A 20,558-nucleotide genomic window follows, 5' to 3' on the forward strand; every position below is an offset into this window, starting at 1 on the left:
AAACATTGCATGGAGTTATGCCCATACTTCTGTGCATTCTAGCAATATAGTATGATATGTCATGTTTTCAGTATTATTTGATTCACTTCATTTCTACTGTATTCTTTCCAGGCCCCTGACTACACTAGTTCAATCACATGTGATGACAGCTTTTGGAGTAGCTATGACCAGAGGAAACATCACTTTCTGCTAGACCTCACATAGCCATTTTAAAGATGGTAGGGGAGAGGCGTGGCAAGGTGTGGCTGTGGTAAAGGGAAGAGTGCACTAACTCCGATGTAGCATATTATGCTGGTGCCCACAGTGCAGATATGGGTAAAATTTACTACGGATTTTTCACACAATTTATGACAGTTCCCCATTTGTCTTGGTATAATCAAACATTGCATGGGGTTATGTGCATACCTCTGCACATTCTTCCTGCTTTTGGAATAAGTAACTAGAGATTTCAAAATTCAAATAATTTTTTTGTCCCTAAATTGCAAATACAATTTCAAAAAGTTTGGAAAAGAAAAAAAGCCAGCCATAATGTTGCCACTTTAACAGAACATATTTGTTCATTTCTGTCTTAATATTCCTCTATGGATGTACACATTTGTATAGTAAATATAAAATTTTGCATAATTTTCTCATATATTTTATTTGGCTATTCCTTGTCATGTTGCAAAAAAGGAACATCAAAAGTAACAAAATATTATTTTGAGAAAAGGAGAAAATGGAAGAAGAAAGAATAAAACAGAGATGGGGACAAAAAGGATCTATGAATAAGGTTTAAGATGTATACCATGATAACCTACTCATCTCCCACAGGTGAGCTCCACATTTGGTTCTCAATTTCTCCAGCAGTCAATGTGAAAACAGAAATTTGTCTGTTATCCAATCCCCAGTATCCATGTGATGTAAAAAAATGTTCTGGTAATTTCAATCATTCTTGGAACAAATATTGTCAAAAGAAATTTCTCTTGAGATCCTTCTAAAGAGAATACAGGGTGACATACCATCAACGTTCAGGTAGGTAGATTCCTTCTTAGAGATAGTACATTCTTATTTCATGTCTTTGCTCATGTTGATAATCAAAACAGGCAAGTGCCATTGCACAAATCACAGAATGATTTTTGAAAAAGCCATCTTTTGGGAAAACATTTGATATTATTAAGGCATTCATCTATTAAAGTTCCAGTAGTGGCCAAATTGTTATCCTTTAGAAAAACTTTCTGAATATTGTTTTTCTTTAAGATACCATTTGAGATGGTTTTAATATTTCCTACATGAAATCTTAAAACTCCAGGTTTTATATCTGGCAGTGGATGCTTCCTTGGAAGGCCAGAGTTTAGGTTGAGAAGCAAAAATCCTCACTTTCTGATTATGAACATGTTTCCCTTTGAGGAAGTCTTCTGAGAATGTGGCTGGACAGAGATGTTACAGTCTTGGGCTTTTGTCTCTTGTGGAGAATAGGATGTTATCCTAAGAGAACTAAAACATAAGTTGAATAACATACCCAGGTTCATAGAGGTTCTGTCCCCAGTCCTGAGTCTTCTCCAGAAATGTGGCTAGATAGAGCTATAAATTTTGGACCTGAAGTATCAGCTTCACTGAGGAATGTTAACAATGCATGCTGGTAAGAAACCTGGATACTAAAATCTTTATTTTTCCATTTTCTGAGCTTTTGAGAAGATTTGTTAAGATAAAAGCAGTTTAAAAATATTTGGCTTTATGTTTTTAGGGCTGTTCAGATACCTTGTTCATATGAAAAGAAAATCCTTCTGACTACAACCTAGATATGATTTATCTTACACATTCATTTTCTCTGCTGAAATGCATATAACTTTAGATACATGGTGACATTTTAAAGATATTTAAACAACACTGTACATATCTCAAGGCAGATGTAATCATCTGACAGGAATGGTGCAGGTCTAGTGTAGTCCTTTCCAGAGATTCCCAGAGGGGAATAGGATGACTACTTGACTATTAAATGCGATATCTCTATATGAAGTGGAAGATTATCAAATAACCAACTTATGAATAAAGGCTCGTGGTATTGCATATTACTGTGTGGAAAATCTGTGGTAAATTTTACCCATATCTCCACTATGGGCACTAGCATAATGGGCTACATCAGAGTTAGTTCACTCCTCCCTTAACCACAGCTACACCATGCCACTCCTCACCCCTACCATCTTTAAAATGGCTATGTGAGGTATAGCAGAAAATGATGTTTCCTCTCGTTTAAACTCTGGTCATAGCTGCTCCAAAGGCCATCCCATGTGACTGAATTAGTGTAGTCAGAGGCCTGGAAAGAGTACAGTAGGACGGAATCTTTCAAACGAGATTGAAAAGTTGACACATCATACTATACTGCTAGATTGTCTGTAAAATTTATTTCATAATGGCCATAAAATATTTTATAGAGCAGCTACATCATATTGTAACTACACCTTCTTTTATTATTTATTATTTTGATTTTCCTACATAAATAAGACTTGAATGAATATTTTTACTCACAGTTTTTTCCTTCTACTCTATGAGGCACACAGTAAAGATTGGAGTATAATTTATGGTAATACAAAAAGTGCGAACTAGCTGTGCCATATTAGGAAGAGGAAAAGCAAAATAAGAAAGTAACAGGAAAGAAAAAAGAAGAAGGAATGAAGAGGAGGAGGAAGAAGAGGAGGAGGGATGAGATGATCACCCAGAAGGTCTTCCATTATAGGATGGAATGGCAGGACAAGCCTGTTTTGGTCATTATGGTAACACAGAGGCTTTACAGTAGCTGGCATATTCAATAAACATTTGTTGAATGAATGAGTGAAAAATGAAAAATATAAATGACATATATCCAGTGAGCAGAACTATATGCATGATGGTATCCCATCAGTTCATAAGCTAGATTTGGACCCATGTGAGAATGTGTATACTAGGTTCCTAATTTCTTTTAAATTGTCAAGGAGACAGTAGAGACATGTCTGCCTGCATTTAACCAGAACTTCCCTGATCACAAACCAACAGATATTCCTAAGTCTCCTAAAAAACCTTTTGAGTGATTGTTGCAAATATTCTGAGAATATGTGCTTCATACTCTCAGCATAAATGATTTTGGTTTATAATATCATTTACTTGTTGATTAATGCTTTTAAAATGTATTGATTTTATCTGCAATGTCTTCACTCATATCAGGTTTCTCTAAAGTATATATGAGAGAAATGTTTATGATATACACTATTATGTTAACGTTAAAGTGTTAACATTCTTATACAGTCATGCATCACTTAGTGACTAGGATATATTCTGAAGATGCATCCTTAGGCAATTTTGTCTTTGTGTGAAAATCATAAGGGGTTCTTATACATACCTAGATGATACAGTCTATTGCTCCGAGGCTACAAACCTGTACAGTATGTTACTCTACTGAATACTGTAGGCAATAGTAACACAGAAGCAAGTATCTGTATATGTAAACATTAAAAAGGTACAGTGAAACTTCAGTATTATAATCTTAGGGACCACCATTATATATGTGGTCCATCATTGACCAAAACCTTGTTATGTGGCATATGACCCTAATTGCTGCCCATACCTTCCTGATGAAAGTATTGTGTGGTGGAGTGGGAAGCACACTGAACTGATGATACGGATTCTTGCTCCTAATTCTCTCACTAACTAGTTGGCTGACCTCAGGCAGGCTACTTAAAGTTTCAAGCTCAGTTTTCCTTCCCTGTAAAATGGAGTTGTAGGAGGCAATTCCCTCCCCAGGATTCCATTCACTTAAGGGTCACACTGACCCTCTGCCCATCAGCTATAAGTGAAGAATCCTTTCAGTATGGTGAGACTAAGTGACTGCTAATGTTTCTCTAACAGTGGGGCTGAAATACTATGAGACCATCGCATATGGTAGGTAACAGCATGGGCTTTAGGTGTAGAGTAAGTCCTGGTTCTTCTCTGTCACTTTCTAGTATGTAGCCTGGGGCAAGTATTAACCTTTCAGAGGCTCAGTTTCCCAATCTATAAAGTGAGAATAATACAAACACTTACAGTTTTTGTATCAAATGAGACAGTGTAAATCCAGCCCAAAATACTGTGTCTGACACAATAGAAGTGCTCAGTCAAAAGCATCAATTTTTAACACTGTTATTTCCTTGGCTCCACTGAAATAACTGCTCTTCTAGTAGTACAGAAGTACTGATTATCAGTACTATTGTAATTATAGTACTTAAAGGATTTTAAGGTGCCAACTTGGGCTGACCTGTTTAAAAATAATTGGAAAGACATGGGCTCGGGGGATCTTTAACAATTAAGCAAAACAACCTGTGTGCTGACCTTTACCCTGTGGTTCTTTTATTTAATAACAGTCTATTAATAAACACAGCTTTAGTTCTTTAATACTAATGCAATCCAAGCCAAATATGCTACCTAACAGCTGTAATAAACTTTCTTGCCCCAAAGAAATTTTGATGAAAATTTGCCTCACTTTTCAGTTCGTTTTGAAAGATTATGGAGAAGCTCTTGAGTTCCTATCAATAAATATTAAGTCTCCTTAGTTTTTGATTATATGTAGATTAAATTTAAATAGAAACAAATGAGATAAAGTCATTCCTAGATTGGTGAGAGAATTTTTGAAGGCTGTATAAGTTGTTACTTTACAATTTTAAAACAATTACTTAACCATAAAAGGGAAGGAAGAAAAAGTCCCCAAAATGTAGGAAACCAGAGTACTTGCTTTGCTGTTAATTATAGCAGGAAATACCTGCGTGTTTATCATGACCCTGTACTTCCATAGTCACATTAACTTTTAAACAGTTTTCATTCCCTTTACCAACAATTGTCAGCCTGCCTTGTGGAAACTGATCATTTGCAAGGGAGTTCAAGGAGATTACTTGCTTTTTTCTTTTTTTTCTTTTATTATTATACTTTAAGTTTTAGGGTACATGTGCACATTGCGCAGGTTAGTTACATATGTATACATGTGCCATGCTGGTGCGCTGCACCCACTAACTCATCATCTAGCATTAGGTATATCTCCCAAAGCTATCCCTCCCCCCTCCCCCCACCCCACAACAGTCCCCAGAGTGTGATGTTCCCCTTCCTGTGTCCATGTGATCTCATTGTTCAATTCCCACCTATGAGTGAGAATATGCGGTATTTGGTTTTTTGTTCTTGCGATAGTTTACTGAGAATTGATGATTTCCAATTTCATCCATGTCCCTATAAAGGACATGAACTCATCATTTTTTATGGCTGCATAGTATTCCATGGTGTATATGTGCCACATTTTCTTAATCCAGTCTATCATTGTTGGACATTTCAGTTGGTTCCAAGTCTTGGCTATTGTGAATAATGCCGCAATAAACATACGTGTGCATGTGTCTTTATAGCAGCATGATTTATAGTCCTTTGGGTATATACCCAGTAATGGGATGGCTGGGTCAAATGGTATTTCTAGTTCTAGATCCCTGAGGAATCGCCACACTGACTTCCACAATGGTTGAACTAGTTTACAGTCCCACCAACAATGTGAAAGTGTTCCTATTTCTCCACATCCTCTCCAGCACCTGTTGTTTCCTGACTTTTTAATGATTGCCATTCTAACTGGTGTGAGACGGTATCTCATTGTGGTTTTGATTTGCATTTCTCTGATGGCCAGTGATGATGAGCATTTTTTTAGGTGTTTTTTGGCTGCATAAATGTCTTCTTTTGAGAAGTGTCTGTTCATGTCCTTTGCCCACTTTTTGATGGGGTTGTTTGTTTTTTTCTTGTAAATTTGTTTAAGTTCATTGTAGATTCTGTATATTAGCCCTTGGTCAGATGAGTAGGTTGCGAAAATTTTCTCCCATTTTGTAGGTTGCCTGTTCACTCTGATGGTAGTTTCTTCTGCTGTACAGAAGCTCTTTAGTTTAATTAGATCCCATTTGTCAATTTTGTCTTTTGTTGCCATTGCTTTTGGTGTTTTAGACATGAAGTCCTTGCCCATGCCTATGTCCTGAATGGTATTGCCTAGGTTTTCTTCTAGGGTTTTTATGGTTTTAGGTCTAACGTTTAAGTCTTTAATCCATCTTGAATTGATTTTTGTATAAGGTGTAAGGAAGGGATGCAGTTTCAGCTTTCTACATATGGCTAGCCAGTTTTCCCAGCACCATTTATTAAATAGGGAATCCTTTCCCCATTGCTTGTTTTTCTCAATGTACAAAAATCACAAGCATTCTTATACACCAACAACAGACAAACAGAGAGCCAAATCATGAGTGAACTCCCATTCACAATTGCTTCAAAGAGAATAAAATACCTAGGAATCCAACTTACAAGGGATGTGAAGGACCTCTTCAAGGAGAACTACAAACCACTGCTCAAGGAAATAAAAGAGGATACAAACAAATGGAAGAACATTCCATGCTCATGGGTAGGAAGAATCAATATCGTGAAAATGGCCATACTGCCCAAGGTAATTTACAGATTCAATGCCATCCCCATCGAGCTACCAATGCCTTTCTTCACAGAATTGGAAAAAACTACTTTAAAGTTCATATGGAACCAAAATAGAGCCTGCATCGCCAAGTCAATCCTAAGCCAAAAGAACAAAGCTGGAGGCATCACACTACCTGACTTCAAACTATACTACAAGGCTACAGTAACCAAAACAGCATGGTACTGGTACCAAAACAGAGATATAGATCAATGGAACAGAACAGAGCCCTCAGAAATAACGCCGCATATCTACAACTATCTGATCTTTGACAAACCTGAGATTACTTGCTTAATTAAATCAGTAGTAACTGGCTTCTTCCCACAACTTGGGGATGGACCATTTGTAAACAGGCAACACTACTAAGTGTAGGAACCTCTATAACACCTGTTAATTGGCTCACAATAATCTGCTGGGTCAACTTATGCTAAAGATTATTTGAGGACTCTCAAATTTTATAGCAAGTGTTCTATGTTACCATTATGTGATTAAGAATTTCTTCTTAATGATTCCAGGTTTCTTTCCATTCATGAGATGTGAGCCTCAACTGATCTGTAGCAGGTTGTGGAAAAGTAATCACTATATTTCTGCTAGAAAGTTATCCGCAGGATACAGGATATGTCTTATGTTCCATAGACACATAAGAATCTACATTGATATATAAATCTGTAATATTTGCGTGTTAAATATCTAAAATTCAACAAGCCATGGTATAGACTTGTTTTAATTATAATAATTCAATTTTTAAAGTTTCTTAAAAAGTAGCTTATTATTTTCAATCTCCATAGCTCTATCTCCTTTAATATTTTATTATTTGATTGACTCTCATGAGACTTGTTTTAAAAGCAATTTGAGAGGATTGCATATTGCATTTATATAACATTTTCTAATTGCCTATGGTCACTATTTGTCAAATACACATTTAATCAAAAGAATTGGGTTATTAAATGTATATGTTTTATAGCTTCTGAATTAGAGACAAAAAGGGGGACTTAAACTGTTGCTTAGCTCTTGTGTATCTGCTCATCATCACGGTGTAAAATGAAGTGTCTTTGTTTTGAAGTCCTACCTGCTCAACCTAGTACTTTTTAGTTGGTGATGGGATTTGGTGGAGTTGAATGTAAAGAACTAGCCAAAACTGGTTTACCAGAATCCTGTCTGAGTGTGGCAGAAGACCTGTTCTCTCCCCATTTTGTCCACCCTCAAACTTGCCAAGCCTTGTTCGCTTTGGCTTTATTTTTAAAATGCATTTCTGGTGAGTGAGGAAAGGTTTTGTACTGTGTTTTCAAGTGACTCACCCAAAATAACTCCATTCAACTTGTAAACGGTCCTGTTCTGAATGCAGATTGTATTTGTTCTGAGATGGGCATAAAGGAGCTGCAGAAGGGAGATTAGAGAAGGGAAACGTGCTGGGAGAGGCCGGTGCAGTTTATATTTATTCAGGTTCAGGCACATACCACAATTATTTTTTTTTTCAAAGACTTGTGTGTGTATGCTAAAGAACCGTTATAAGGTGTGTACCATTTAAAGCTCTTCAAGGTACAGCAGTGTTAGATAGATGTATGGTTCATCTAGTCACGAACCTTCCTTTTCCTGGTCTTCATAAAATACAGAAAGAGAAATTTACATGAAAATATATAATTTCAAATATATGCATAGTGAGCCGTAATTTTTTTAAAGTTCTAAATGGCTCCAAAGAGAAAGTAATCATATACATAAACAAAAGAGCTAGAATATAATCTTAAATATGGAAGAGAAATTAACTATATAATAGGACAGTGCTAACACTGGGAATAATGACATCCTCCTGTTCGGTTGTGTGTTGCAGAAAAATTCTTAATATCATCTGGCATGGGTATAGACTGTGCATTTCATATGGACAGATATACCTTTTTAAAAGCTTTTATGATTCAAAATGTCAGAGACCTTTAAAAGCAACATTTTAGGGCAGGGCTGAGAAGAAAAAGTAAAAGGATTGATCCAAACTTGAGAATGAGGCTTCATAGATAGAAAGCCAAGATGTTTGTAATTCATGTGTAACTATGTTCAGTAAAAAGGATTTCAAAACCTCCTTTGAGTTGTTTTATGAATTCGTGAAACAGAACAAATAGTCTATTCTGTTACATAATCTTGCTTCACTTCATTGTTAAGAATAGATGAGCCATTCTTACCTGTTGCTCAGAAACACCAGAGAATTGAGCCACTGAAAAGAAAACAAACTGGCCACAAGGTTTCACTGAGAAAAGAGTAAATTTAGCATTATGTGGCAAACTGAATAAATTGTGATCTGAGAATGAGTGATAAAACGACAAGCTTTTAACATGCACAAAATCAGAAAGTATATAAACTGATAATTTACCCAGATTGTATAAATAATTTGCAAGGCAAAATTCTAGTGGTATTAACACCTGCTTCTCCTTCTTATCTGTACTCGGGAAAATAAGAGAAATCAAAATAACGGACTATTCTACATATTAATGCTTCCTTATGAGGAAAAGAAACTAATCTAAAAATCCTTGAATTTTTGCTAATGTGGAAGAACTCTAAGATCAAAGGTTTATAGGCTTTAAACATGTAATTTTATTGCTTTACATATATACAATAACCAGAAATACTAAAATCATAAATACTTTAATAATTAATAATGGTTTCAATAATAGAGGAATATATCAATAACCCAATCTAAGTCAGACTAACCAGCATTCCTCATAGTTCAATTACATGATTTGTAAATAAATCTCTGAAAATTTTTGAAGTGTTTACTCTTATTTATTAATATTTTTTCTTTTATTCTCTTTTATGCTATTGCAAATTATTTCACTGGTATCCCTGGAAATGTTAATGGATACATTGAGGGGCCAAAAAGATCTACTGTTGAAATAAATTTTATAACTATTGGGTTTAAAAAATTAAACAGTTTTAAGAAACAAGTTTTGAAGACGTCTCAAGTCTTTAACATTCATTGTGACTAGGCTGGGGTGGAGGAAGAGGAGGGGGTATAATATGCAGTGTTTTCCATTCTTATTTTATATAGAATTTTTTTCTCCAGGCAATACTATCAAAATATAAAATGCTACTTTGTTCATTTAACCTGATATTCTACTTAACCTTATACCTCTGAGCCCCCTTTTGTCTTAACAAAAGATGAGAATTTGAAGAAATAACTGCAACTCTACCACTCTCTAATCAGATTCTAAATAATTAAGATTTTGATGCACAAAATACAATTTTTGAGCATATAAATATTATTAAAGAAACAATACCATAACTAGAACCAAAATGGCTTAGCCTACCCAATAGTAAATCTTGTTTTGTAATTTTAAATATCTAATTAAACCAAGAACAATGTTTCCCTTATGATTCATGCTTTCCCATATAAAACTGCCTGATTTAACCAAAGTATATGTTTTCTATCCTTGCCTGAACTTATGCCAATTTTAAAATACAGCTGCATAAGCATGATGATAGATGCCATTTGCTAATATGAGAATTATTCCCCCATATGAAATTGATTTATTTTTGCTTTCTGCAATATAATCATTCTAATAGCTATACTGAGCACCTACATTATTTCATGTGAGATTCACATCAATTTGGGAAGGTAGTTATCATGATTGCTATTTCAAAGATGAGAAAAGTCATGGCCTTGGGATATTAGCTGTCTTGCCTTATACCATACAGCTAGAAAAAGAGGGAAACATTTCAAACTTCAGTCTAACACCAAAGACCACGTTGCTTCCACTATGTCATGCTGGATGGAATTATCCACATTTAACATACATTTCTTTCTTTTTCCACCTTGCAAACATCGTTGATTCAGACAATACTCTTTTTTTTTTTTTGAGACAGAGTTTCACTCTTTTTGCCCAGGCTGGAGTGCAATGGCACAATCTCAGCTCACCGCAACCTCTGCCTCCTGGGTTCAAGCTATTCTCCTGCCTTAGCCTCCCAAGTTGGTGGAATTACAGGCATTCGCCACCATGTATGGCTAATTTTGTATTTTTAGTAGAGACAGGGTTTCTCCATGTTGGTCAGGCTGGTCTCAAACTCCCGACCTCAGGTGATCTGCCCCACCTCAGCCTCCCAAAGTGCTGGGATTACGGGTGTGAGCCACCATGCCTGGCCCAGACAATACTCTTTATGTAGAGCTTTGCAATGTATATTTGCAGTTGGTGTACAACATAGTACTTGTTTGGGAGAAAATCCTCGAAGAAGCAAACATGCAGACTTTCTTCATGTGTAGTATTCATTATCGAATAAATGAAATACCTTGGGCATTTTAAAACATCTGTAAAAGTTGAGAATACAATGAAAAAACCTTACTTTTCAAGGCAATAGCATACTACTTCAAGGATTTCCTTCTCTATTACTTCTATATCCTCAACATATTTCATTAAAAAATGCCATGTAGAAGAAAACACACATTTGTGCTACCGGAAACTGAATAATGTATGTACTCTACTTTGTTACCTGCTGGTAATTTTTCCCCCTTATTACTTGACTCTGGTTGTTTGATTTTTTTTTAAACTATGGTTAATTATTGCCTTTCACAAGAATTCTTTGTTGTTGTCATCTGAAAGTGTATTTAAACAACTGCAAACCTAAATAAAATATAAGCATTATAGAAATAACATGAAGCAAATTTTAAAATAATCAATTTAGGTGTCTCTTTGAAGAACACAGAAAACAGAAACTACCTCAAGAAGACCCATTATCCCTTGTGGGATCAGCATTTAAAAGTGTAAGGGGTGCAAGAATACTGAAGAATGTTCTATCATCTCTCACAATTTACATTCTGGCTAGTAAGCCAAACATACCTTCCAGGGCCAGTCATATTATTTACTCTACAATCCAGTCCCCAAATAAATGACGTAGACATGCTGTTGTATATCAGATCCCTGTGGGAGGGGTGTGATCAGGACTGGTGGAATGGTGGAGTCAAAAAGTTCTGGCTTAGCTAGATTTTGAAAGTCATGAAGGTAGTGGACAGAAAGAACAGGAATGAATTAATTAGCAAAGACAGAGTAGGCAACAGCACTTAGATATGATAGAATTGAAGCTGGCAGCAGCAGAGGAACAGGGTGGGTACGTAAGAACCCTGGATAAAACTTTGAAGGCAGCATATTTTGTGGCACTTGGCCAACCCTTTCAATGCTTCTTCTTAGGTACCTTCTTTATTCATTCTCTTTTTCATCTTCCACACAGGCAGCGAGACTCTGGCCTATTTTGGAGAGCCATTAAACTGTTAGCTGCATCCTACTACAGGACCCTTGAAGGCTGAGAAAGTCTCATAGGTTCAAAGAAAAGATTTTCTAGTAGTGAAATTTCAAGCCATAGAGATATTAATATCACTGTTCTAACTCCCCTGACATTTGGCAGTACATAGATGAGACTCAGGAGAATATTATGATGGTTCTGGAAAGCTAGTCTGGATTTTGGATTTGATCTTGGAGATATTAGTAAACCATTAGAAGATGTCCTGGAATTGTAAATCTAGAGCAATGCGCTAGAAAGGAGATAGGAAAGAATGAAGGCAGGAAAATCAGTGTGCTATTTTAGTAGTCTATGACTTATGTGTAAATGCCTGGACAAAAACTAGGCACTATTTCATCTCCAGAGCATTCTTCATTCCAAATTCTCCAAAAGTTATGGTTTCCTGTAGCTATCAATGACAATGCACTTAATTACCTTGTAATTCGAATGCTTCCATTAGGAATTTTACTATGCTCTTGATTTTAATTTCAAATGAAAAATAATTCCTTCCTTAAAATATTTTGTCTATGCAAAATATTCTTTTCAATCACGTTAAGATTTTAAAAAGTGTTCTAACTTGTTCTTCAGAGCATAGCCAAGTACAATAAAATATTGGAAGCCTTACTTATATGTATAGTTCAGATGTAACATTTAGGGGAACAATGCTGCTTGATAGGTCTGTCACATTGTGTCTGGTTTTGGATAGAATTTGAGTCTTTTTGCTAACGAGAGTTTAAACATAACAAAACGGAATGCCGAAGCTGGCTTTAAAAAGTTTTCAACCCTGACATCATTTGTTTCTTGTATCATGCTGTCTCACCAAAATCCAAGCAACTATCTCCACATTGTCCCAATTGTTTCCTCTATTCTCCCTCACCGAAGTCCAACTTCAATGTGAAATTTCCAGATTAAATATCCTTTCACAATTCATTTTCATTCATAACATAAACACGATAAATAACTTTAAGTATGAAAGTAGCACTCCAGGAAGCTTAGTCTTTTGCAGTTTTGACATTTTGGTAACACCAATCAAGCACCTCTTTCCGTCCTTACCCCAATTCCTTGGACACAAAAGAGTCTACATTCAGGCGACTCTTTCAAGTGTATGTTTCAGGGTGCCCAAGCAGACACTTGTTTTCTCGCGGGGGGTGTTTTGTGAGACTTGGCCTCCCCACTTTCGTTCTATTTTTAGGTGAGGGAGGAGGAGGAGGAGAGGAGGAAAGACTATTAACAAACTAATCTTGCCCATTCCGCGGACAGTAGTGGGGGGCTGGCCTGCTCCGCGTCGCGCCGGGCGCGCCCCGCCCTACCGCGCCCCGCGCGCCCCCGGCCGGAAGGGGGCGTGGGCCGCCGCCGAGGGAAGGCGCGCAGACGCGCAGCGGCCGGCCTGCTCCGGGCGCGTCAGGCAGGGGGTGGGGAGCAGCGGCCGGGCGGGCGCTGGGCTCCCAGCCGCGCTCCCTCGGGCCACTAGCGCTCCCGCGCCGCGCCCGGCCGCCTTCATGTGAAGCGCCGGCCCTCCGCCCCTTCCCTCCCCTTCCTTCCCTCCCTCCCTCCCTGTCCCCTCCTCCTCCGGCGCCCGCTTCAGCTCCCCGGGGCCCCCTGCCCGGCCGGGCGCTGACAGCAAGGGCGGGGGTCCCCGCCGCCGCCGTGTCTCGCGCAGGGTCCGGCTGGGGTAGCGGAGCCCCCAGTGCGGCCATGGACCGGCCCCTGTCGTCGTTGGCGGAGGCGGAGGAGGAACTGGAGTGGCAAGTGGCGAGTCGCAGGAGGAAGGCCTGGGCCAAGTGCCGCAGCTCCTGGCAGGCGTCGGAGACGGAGGATCTGTCCACAGAAGCGACGACGCAGGACGAGGAGGAGGACGAGGAGGAGGACCTCCCCGGCGCGCAGCTGCCGGCAGCGGGGGGAAGAGGTCGGTGCGCCCGGCCGGGCTCCGGGGGGAGGCTGGCGGGCTGGGGAGAGTCTCGTGCGCCCTGGGCGCCTGCCACGAGTTCTGGGAGAGCCTCGGGCACGGTAGGCCGAGGGGAGAGGGGACACTTCCGACCTTCAAACGCGCGCTGGACGAGGCGCCCCCAGCGTCAACACAGACAACTGGGTGCCATCCGATTTCCCTGCCAAGGGACACTGAGACGTGTCGCTTAGGCTGCATTTGCCGTGGTAGATTTTCCTACTTGGGAGGGTCCAGGGTGACCCCGCCGTCGTAGTGCTCCTGGGTGGTAACGTGCTGTCCCCTCTCTCTACCCCCAGGAAACGTGCCCAACGAGAAGATCGCGATATGGCTCAAGGACTGCCGGTGAGTGCTCCCTGTCCCGCCCGCGTCCCGGGGGAGATCCGTGCGGACGGGACGCCGGAGCAGAGCCACTCGGGCCGCGTCCCTGTGGGTCCCGCGACCGTTGTAAGCTACAAACCGGAAAGTGAGCCGGCGGATAGCTTCCTCCTCTAAGCGATTAGAAATGGAAGTGCTGTGACCGCTGATTATTTGGTGACCGTGTTGACTTTACAGTTAGGACTTGAGCTACTCACGCATCGTGTTAGCATCAGAGATCAGAAATCCAGAACAGATAATCATGCCATATTTGTTCTGTTTTTATCTGAAAGAATTCTCACATCTCACAGGATATTTTGTTTTGCTTTAGTTTTGGCATCTGTACAACTGGCACGGAATCGTTTTCCTTTCAAATGTGTTTTAGACGAGTTTAATTTACCTAACTACACTAAATGGGCTTTAATTTTGTTTCTGTTTGGGGAGCTATTAAAACTAGCTAACTTTGTACTTATAGTTTACTTCTTGAACATGGAATTGTCAGATGGCACTGGAATTCTCAGGGAATAGAACTTTTAAAAGCATTCAGACTGCATAAATCTGTTTAATTACATGCTTTGGCAACTGGTACAAAAATGTTTGATAAAATACAGAGGAGATGAATCATGTTGCACGTAAATCTGACTACAGCAAAATGTACTTGTTTCTTATTTTTTCCACTTTATTTGCTAGTTGTAAAATCAGGAATGTAGCCTTTAAACTTTTGTTGGTGTTTGCTTTCGAGCATATTTTTGCTTTCTTAATTTAGATTTTCTTAATATTTTGTTCAAGTATTAGAGTTAAGGTTGTTTGTTTTGTTTTGTTATGGAAAGTGATTCATATGCCAGTTTGCCTCCTCTAAAGACAGACAAGATATTGGCTACCATGATATTAATGCCTTGTTTTGATGAATCGACTGGAACCTTATTGAACACTCTTTATTACAGAACTCGTACCCTTTATTGGAAGTGTCATAGACCCTTCTGAAATATGATGACATATATGGAATAACTTCTGTTTAAAGATGCACAGAGGCAAATACACTGCTTGAAGTCCTTGGACCCCAGATTTACAATCTAGCTGTAAATCAATCTCCCGGTTTTCAAATAAGCCTTAGATATTAGATACTTCACTCAAAGTATGGATCAATAAATTGTATTAATGTGCTACTGGTTCATTTAATTGTTAAATACTAAAATAGTCTATAATTTAAAAGCTTGAAATTTTGAATGTACATGTTCAGGACCTTTTGGGTGAGATCTGATGAAACTAGTATCTTTCAGGTTTCCTCTTAGAAATGTGTTTGAGAGGTTGTTTTGTTACTTTTACTTAAGTCTTTTAAAGCCTCCAATCTGACTCTTTATTTAAATACAGTCCTAAGTACAGTATTGGCTTACTTTAGGTTTCTTAAAATAGGTTTAGCATTACAAATACATTTATAATGTTTTATTGTTTAAATTCAAGTGCATATTCAAAAGAATTTTGAAAATTAAGAACAAGAGAAGAACCACACTATAGTTTAATGACATATAGGATTTAAGATTGTGTAAGAGATCCTATCAATTAGACAGTAAATAAGTGCATCTTTTTTGAGACAAATGCAGTAGGCAAATGTTGACATTCACCAGGGCACAGTCAATCCCTGACAATTTCGGAAGTTTTGTTGCCAATACTGATTTATGTGGGCAGATTCTGTAGTCTGCTGCTCCTTCTCTCATGGATTACCTTCTTGTTCCTACAGTTGCACCTATTCTACACAAGAGTGGCATTCATTTGTATCCAGGAAAGCTAGAACAAGTAGTCTTTTAATCTTGGCTATATTATCACAGATTCGACTTAGGATATGTTGCATCTGTATTTTTGTTTTAAATAACAACTCAAGTTCCTTCTCAGAGTTGGGCATCTATGTATTTTGTTTATTATGTACAAATGACCTGAAGACAGCATTTTACCCACTTGATAAGTTCTCAAATAGTCTTTGTTTCTTAGTGCCGTCCATATCCTGAATAAAGATACCGTGTTTTCTTTCCTTAAAGGGAGTCTTTATTTTGATAACCATTTGTGGGGGGACTAAGTGAAAACTGCTTGAATTAACATTTAAGAAATGATAGAGATTTTGATAGAATTTGGAAGGGAGCAACTATAAAAGTAAGATATTTGTTTTCGAAGGAGGATTCCTGTTACTCTGCTTATCTACCATTTTCTGTTAGTGCATAGACCAGTAGAGAGATCTGTGGACAGAGTAATACAATGTTTACATCCAAGAAAGTAGCCATCAGGGAAGGATGACTTTTTAAAGACATACATTAGAATTTTATTAAAATATATGCAAAAAATAGATTAAAGCTTTTATTAATATATTTATGGTAATTGCTTATGATTCTTTTACGTTTCAAAAGCATTAAGTTTTAAAGAGCTGTCATTGTTAGTATACTTGTAGAAAGTTTTAACCTTTAATTGGCATTTCAGTAACATTTCCTTGAAACTGATATTTTCATGATTGATCCCATGTCTCATGAATTTTTAACAGGTATAAATTGTTACTGAAGAAAGGTGTGTATCACAAAACAGACCTTCCAATATAAAAGGATGTTTCTTACTATAACTTGGTTTCAGAGAATTAAAAGTGTTTATTTTTGTATTTGAAAAAAAGATATTTCTCTCATCTGTATTTGAACTACAAGAATGAAAAAATTTTAGCAATGGCTAATCTTAATGTTGATTCTCAAGTCAACTTTTTAGTAATTTTCAAAGCTAAATGAAGAATATATGTATTTTTTAGCTTAAAAACAGAAAGCGAATCTCAAGCTTCTACATTTACATAAAGAAAAAGATAGTTGTTGGGGCAAGGGGGAGGCATTAGGTAATGCTCTGAAATGCTAGTGATAGATTAACAGATGAGGTTTAAGGAAACTATTGGGCCTCATTTCCAACTACTCTTCACTTTTTAATTTTATTAAGGTTAAGTTACCTATGACTGAAGATTTGTTTTCTTCTAATTCTGTTTTCTTTTTTGATGGAAGGGGTTGAGAAGAACATTTTCTTAATGCTTATTGTCAGTCATTCTCTCTTTTTTGCAAAGAAAAATGCCAATTCACATCATTTGTCATTGCCATTTTTGCCCCTAATTGTTGGCACATCAGACATGATTAAATCATTCCTGCTGAACTGACCTGATGACAGGTATTTGCTTAGTTAGTGAATATTACTTATGTAATCTACTTGCATTCCTTGTGTGTTTTTGGAGGAGAGTTTAACTGTGATTAGAAGCTTGTTGAGCTATAACTCTTTAAGTAAGGCTGTGTAATGACAACTTTCCAAATAGCCTTTCACAAGACTAAGGCTTATACGTTTATATGGTTTCAGTACACCTTTGGGAGCCTCACTGGATGAACAAAGCAGTAGTACACTCAAGGGTAAGAGAAGGTTGCCTTTCTAAATCTGTTCTTTATGACAGTTCTACTTCTTTGTCCTCTGGGTAAAAGTGTATATATGACTTATAAAAGTGATATTCATGTTTATAGTATATGCTATTCTGAGCTAGAAGCAAAATGGAGAAACTTTGTTATAAACCGTAAAACAGTAGGGAGTTTAAGCAAATTGCCTAGCCTTTTCACAACGTGAAACTTACATCTTTATTGTCCAGTTAGATATTATAAAGACTAATTAAATATGAATATATGATTTGCAAATATAAGGAAAATACTTATTGAGTGAACAAAAGTTGAGTCAACTTTCGTGCAGCATTTCTTTGCTTACATTTACTGAAATTGCCACACCTAAAATTTTACCACCTGTTCAAGACAGAATTCTAAAGTTCAAAGTACAACAAGCATGTGCAGGCAGTGGCAAGGCATATAAAAAAACATTTACAGTGTCAGGAAAATCCAGCTCCTGACTTAATATGAGATGGATAAGAAGAATATTTGCTCCAGGATCTGGTTTTCTATGAAACTCTTGGTATGTAGTCTGATTGAACATCTTCAAAAATATAAGTTTAAAACAGCCTATAGGTTGGCTTCTGAGAACTTTATGTTGCTGGAAAAGTGGTTTCTTTATGTTAAAGTAAAAGCTTATACATGCTTCTTGAAGTTATATAATCAGAATAATGTCTGAGTACATTCAAGTCTGAAACATTTTACTGTATAAGATAGTTTGCTGGGTGAATTTAACTAAAACAGTGATTTTATATGAGGGTGGGGAGGAACAGAACACCAGGATGAGTTTTCAAATGTGTCTTTCAGGTGTGCTTGTGAGAAATGGAGGAAGTTTTGAAGATGATTTGTCATTGGGAGCTGAAGGTATGTTTGTTTGGAAGAACTGTATTTTTGTGTAGTTTTCAAATTAAAAAAAAAATGAGAAAGCTGAATGCTTTCAGGTTTATAATCCTCAAGCTAAATTTAAAGGTCTTGAAAATGGCTCAGGCACATTTCACATTACCTTTCTTTGTTAATAATCTAGTCATAGTCTGTAGGATACACGTAGGAATGACTCTGAAAAACTATGTGAAGTGTCCATCTGTCTTTCTTGGACTAAATGCTTAAAGGAACAGCTTGTAACAAACCGTGGTAATATAACTGAGGGAAGAATTGTCCTGAAAAAGGAAGGACGCTTAAATATTTATACATGGGAAAACAAAATTGAAGCTTATTTTTAGCGCAAAATAGACTTATGTCATACTTACAGCTGCAGCTTGTCTTTCTCTTTGCATTTAAGTGTCTCCTGTCTTTTCCCCATTTTCCTGATTTTTAGAAGATTAAAGGGGAAAGACAAAATAGCAGAGCTAATAGAATTTTATTAGAAATCATGCTGGTGTTTATTCCAGAAAACATTAGATTTTAAAAAGTGTGTTGTGCTATTTAAAAGTTTTTGCAAGTTATGTAATGTTTTCCAGTAGATTTATAATAAAGCTTTCTTGTACAAAAAAATAAGAATTTTTAATTATTTTACTGGTGTTTTAAAAGCTATTTTATAGCTCATTGATCAAATTGAATAGATTATTCATAGCTATATAGCTCAGTTATTAATGTGTACTTTTTTAAAAAAACAAGGATTTTAAAAAAATCTTTAAAGCTTACAAGTTGGTGAATAGTGAATTTATACATTGAACTTAATATCCTTGATTTTTTCCTGTTTCAAATGCATCTGTAAATTACTTATTTAGAACCTTCTAACATTTAAAACTCTGGAATATGCAAATATATTAGTTCTTATTATTTCTGTTCATATATTTTCAAGCTCTATAAAGAGCTTAAACTTACTGCTTCCCACTCAGTACAATTGAACATGTTGTCAATCCGTTATTAAAATGCACTTTGCACTTTTGATATTTGCCTTGGTAGTTTGATAATATTGAATGATTTTATTGGAAACCAGAACCTAAAAAGGAGTCTCATAAAAGAGTAAATCTATTACGTTGTTTTACTGAAAATTATTTCAAGGCCATTTCCATTCATTAAGTAAATAACTACTGAGTGCTGTGAGTTAGGCGCCTTTCTGGTGGATGTACAAAGAAACACAAAATTGTCATAACTTTGTAGATCAGAAATGAAAAGCAATTCATGTGTGCTGAAATAGATGTGTTTATAATTAATTTTATTCTTTGTATTTGTCTATAAAGGTTAAATGAATAAATTTAACTTTAAACATTAACACTTATCTGTTTAGAACTTTAAGCTAAAGTTCTATCATAAAGTTGAAAGGCAATTTTTAAAAGAAAATTTATATTGAAATAAGTAGAAATTTTCATGTTATATGTGTGAAAAATCAGTTATAACCTTAAAAAAAAATCCACATTAGAAACTGACATATACTATTGCCACACTTAATGTTAAATCATGTTTTCCTCTTAAGATATTATTCATTAATAGCTTTTAAATTTAATAATTAGTACCACATATATGGTACATATCTTCCTCATTACTTATTTCTAACCTGTTAAAGAAATTTAACTGATTCCCTATATGTTTTTTTATTTTAAGCACTCAAGTGAGAGTAGTTAGTTTCATGTTGCCAAAACACAAAAACACCCTTCAAAAGCTCCTGGCCCTGTTCTTATCTACCTGTATATCACTTTTAATAATGCAGATTTAATAGACCAAGATAAGTGTTTAATATATTAGGCATTTAATTCTAATATTGTAGGTAATTTGATTTCTTGATAATTGTATCATAGTAGTTATAGTCCTACTAACAATTGTGCTCTACATTTATTGTTTTTACCTGTAGCCAACCACCTCCATGAAAGTGATGCTCAAATTGAAAACTGGTATGTAGCTGTTTTGTTCTATTTCTTTTAAAAAATGAAGACCATTAATGAAAATAAAGTTATAAAGTTTTATATAATCTGATTTTGTTCGTAGCAATAATATCTTGGCCAAAGAGAGAAGATTACAGTTTCATCAGAAAGGGAGAAGTATGAATTCCACTGGATCTGGGAAAAGTAGTGGGACAGTTTCAAGGTAACTTATTCTGAAATTGTGTTGGAATTACATTGTGTTATAGATGACCTACTCTTATCATTTTTTCAATCTTGGATTTGACCTTGATCAT

General features: G+C 36.7%; 1 protein-coding gene across 7 annotated transcripts in view; it reads left to right on the plus strand.

Annotated features, from left to right (window-relative positions):
• The first annotated feature begins 13,068 nt into the window (after positions 1-13,068).
• The window catches only part of ITPRID2 (ITPR interacting domain containing 2), a 39,131-nt gene continuing 31,641 nt past the window's right edge, over positions 13,069-20,558 (plus strand). For 6 of the 7 annotated variants that reach the window (XM_019022569.3, XM_031008666.2, XM_031008667.2 and 3 more), the window contains exons 1-6: positions 13,071-13,616; positions 13,952-13,997; positions 17,373-17,422; positions 18,251-18,307; positions 20,235-20,274; positions 20,369-20,467. In XM_019022569.3, coding sequence (XP_018878114.3) covers positions 13,406-13,616; positions 13,952-13,997; positions 17,373-17,422; positions 18,251-18,307; positions 20,235-20,274; positions 20,369-20,467 — 503 coding nt within the window. In that variant the 5' untranslated portion in view covers positions 13,071-13,405. Of the gene's footprint in view, positions 13,617-13,951; positions 13,998-17,372; positions 17,423-18,250; positions 18,308-20,234; positions 20,275-20,368; positions 20,468-20,558 lie in introns of all 7 variants that reach the window. The other variant, XM_019022570.3, reaches the window with a different exon arrangement.

This window comes from Gorilla gorilla, chromosome 11, assembly GCF_029281585.2.
Source record: "Gorilla gorilla gorilla isolate KB3781 chromosome 11, NHGRI_mGorGor1-v2.1_pri, whole genome shotgun sequence".
Classification (NCBI taxonomy): Eukaryota; Metazoa; Chordata; class Mammalia; order Primates; family Hominidae; genus Gorilla; species Gorilla gorilla.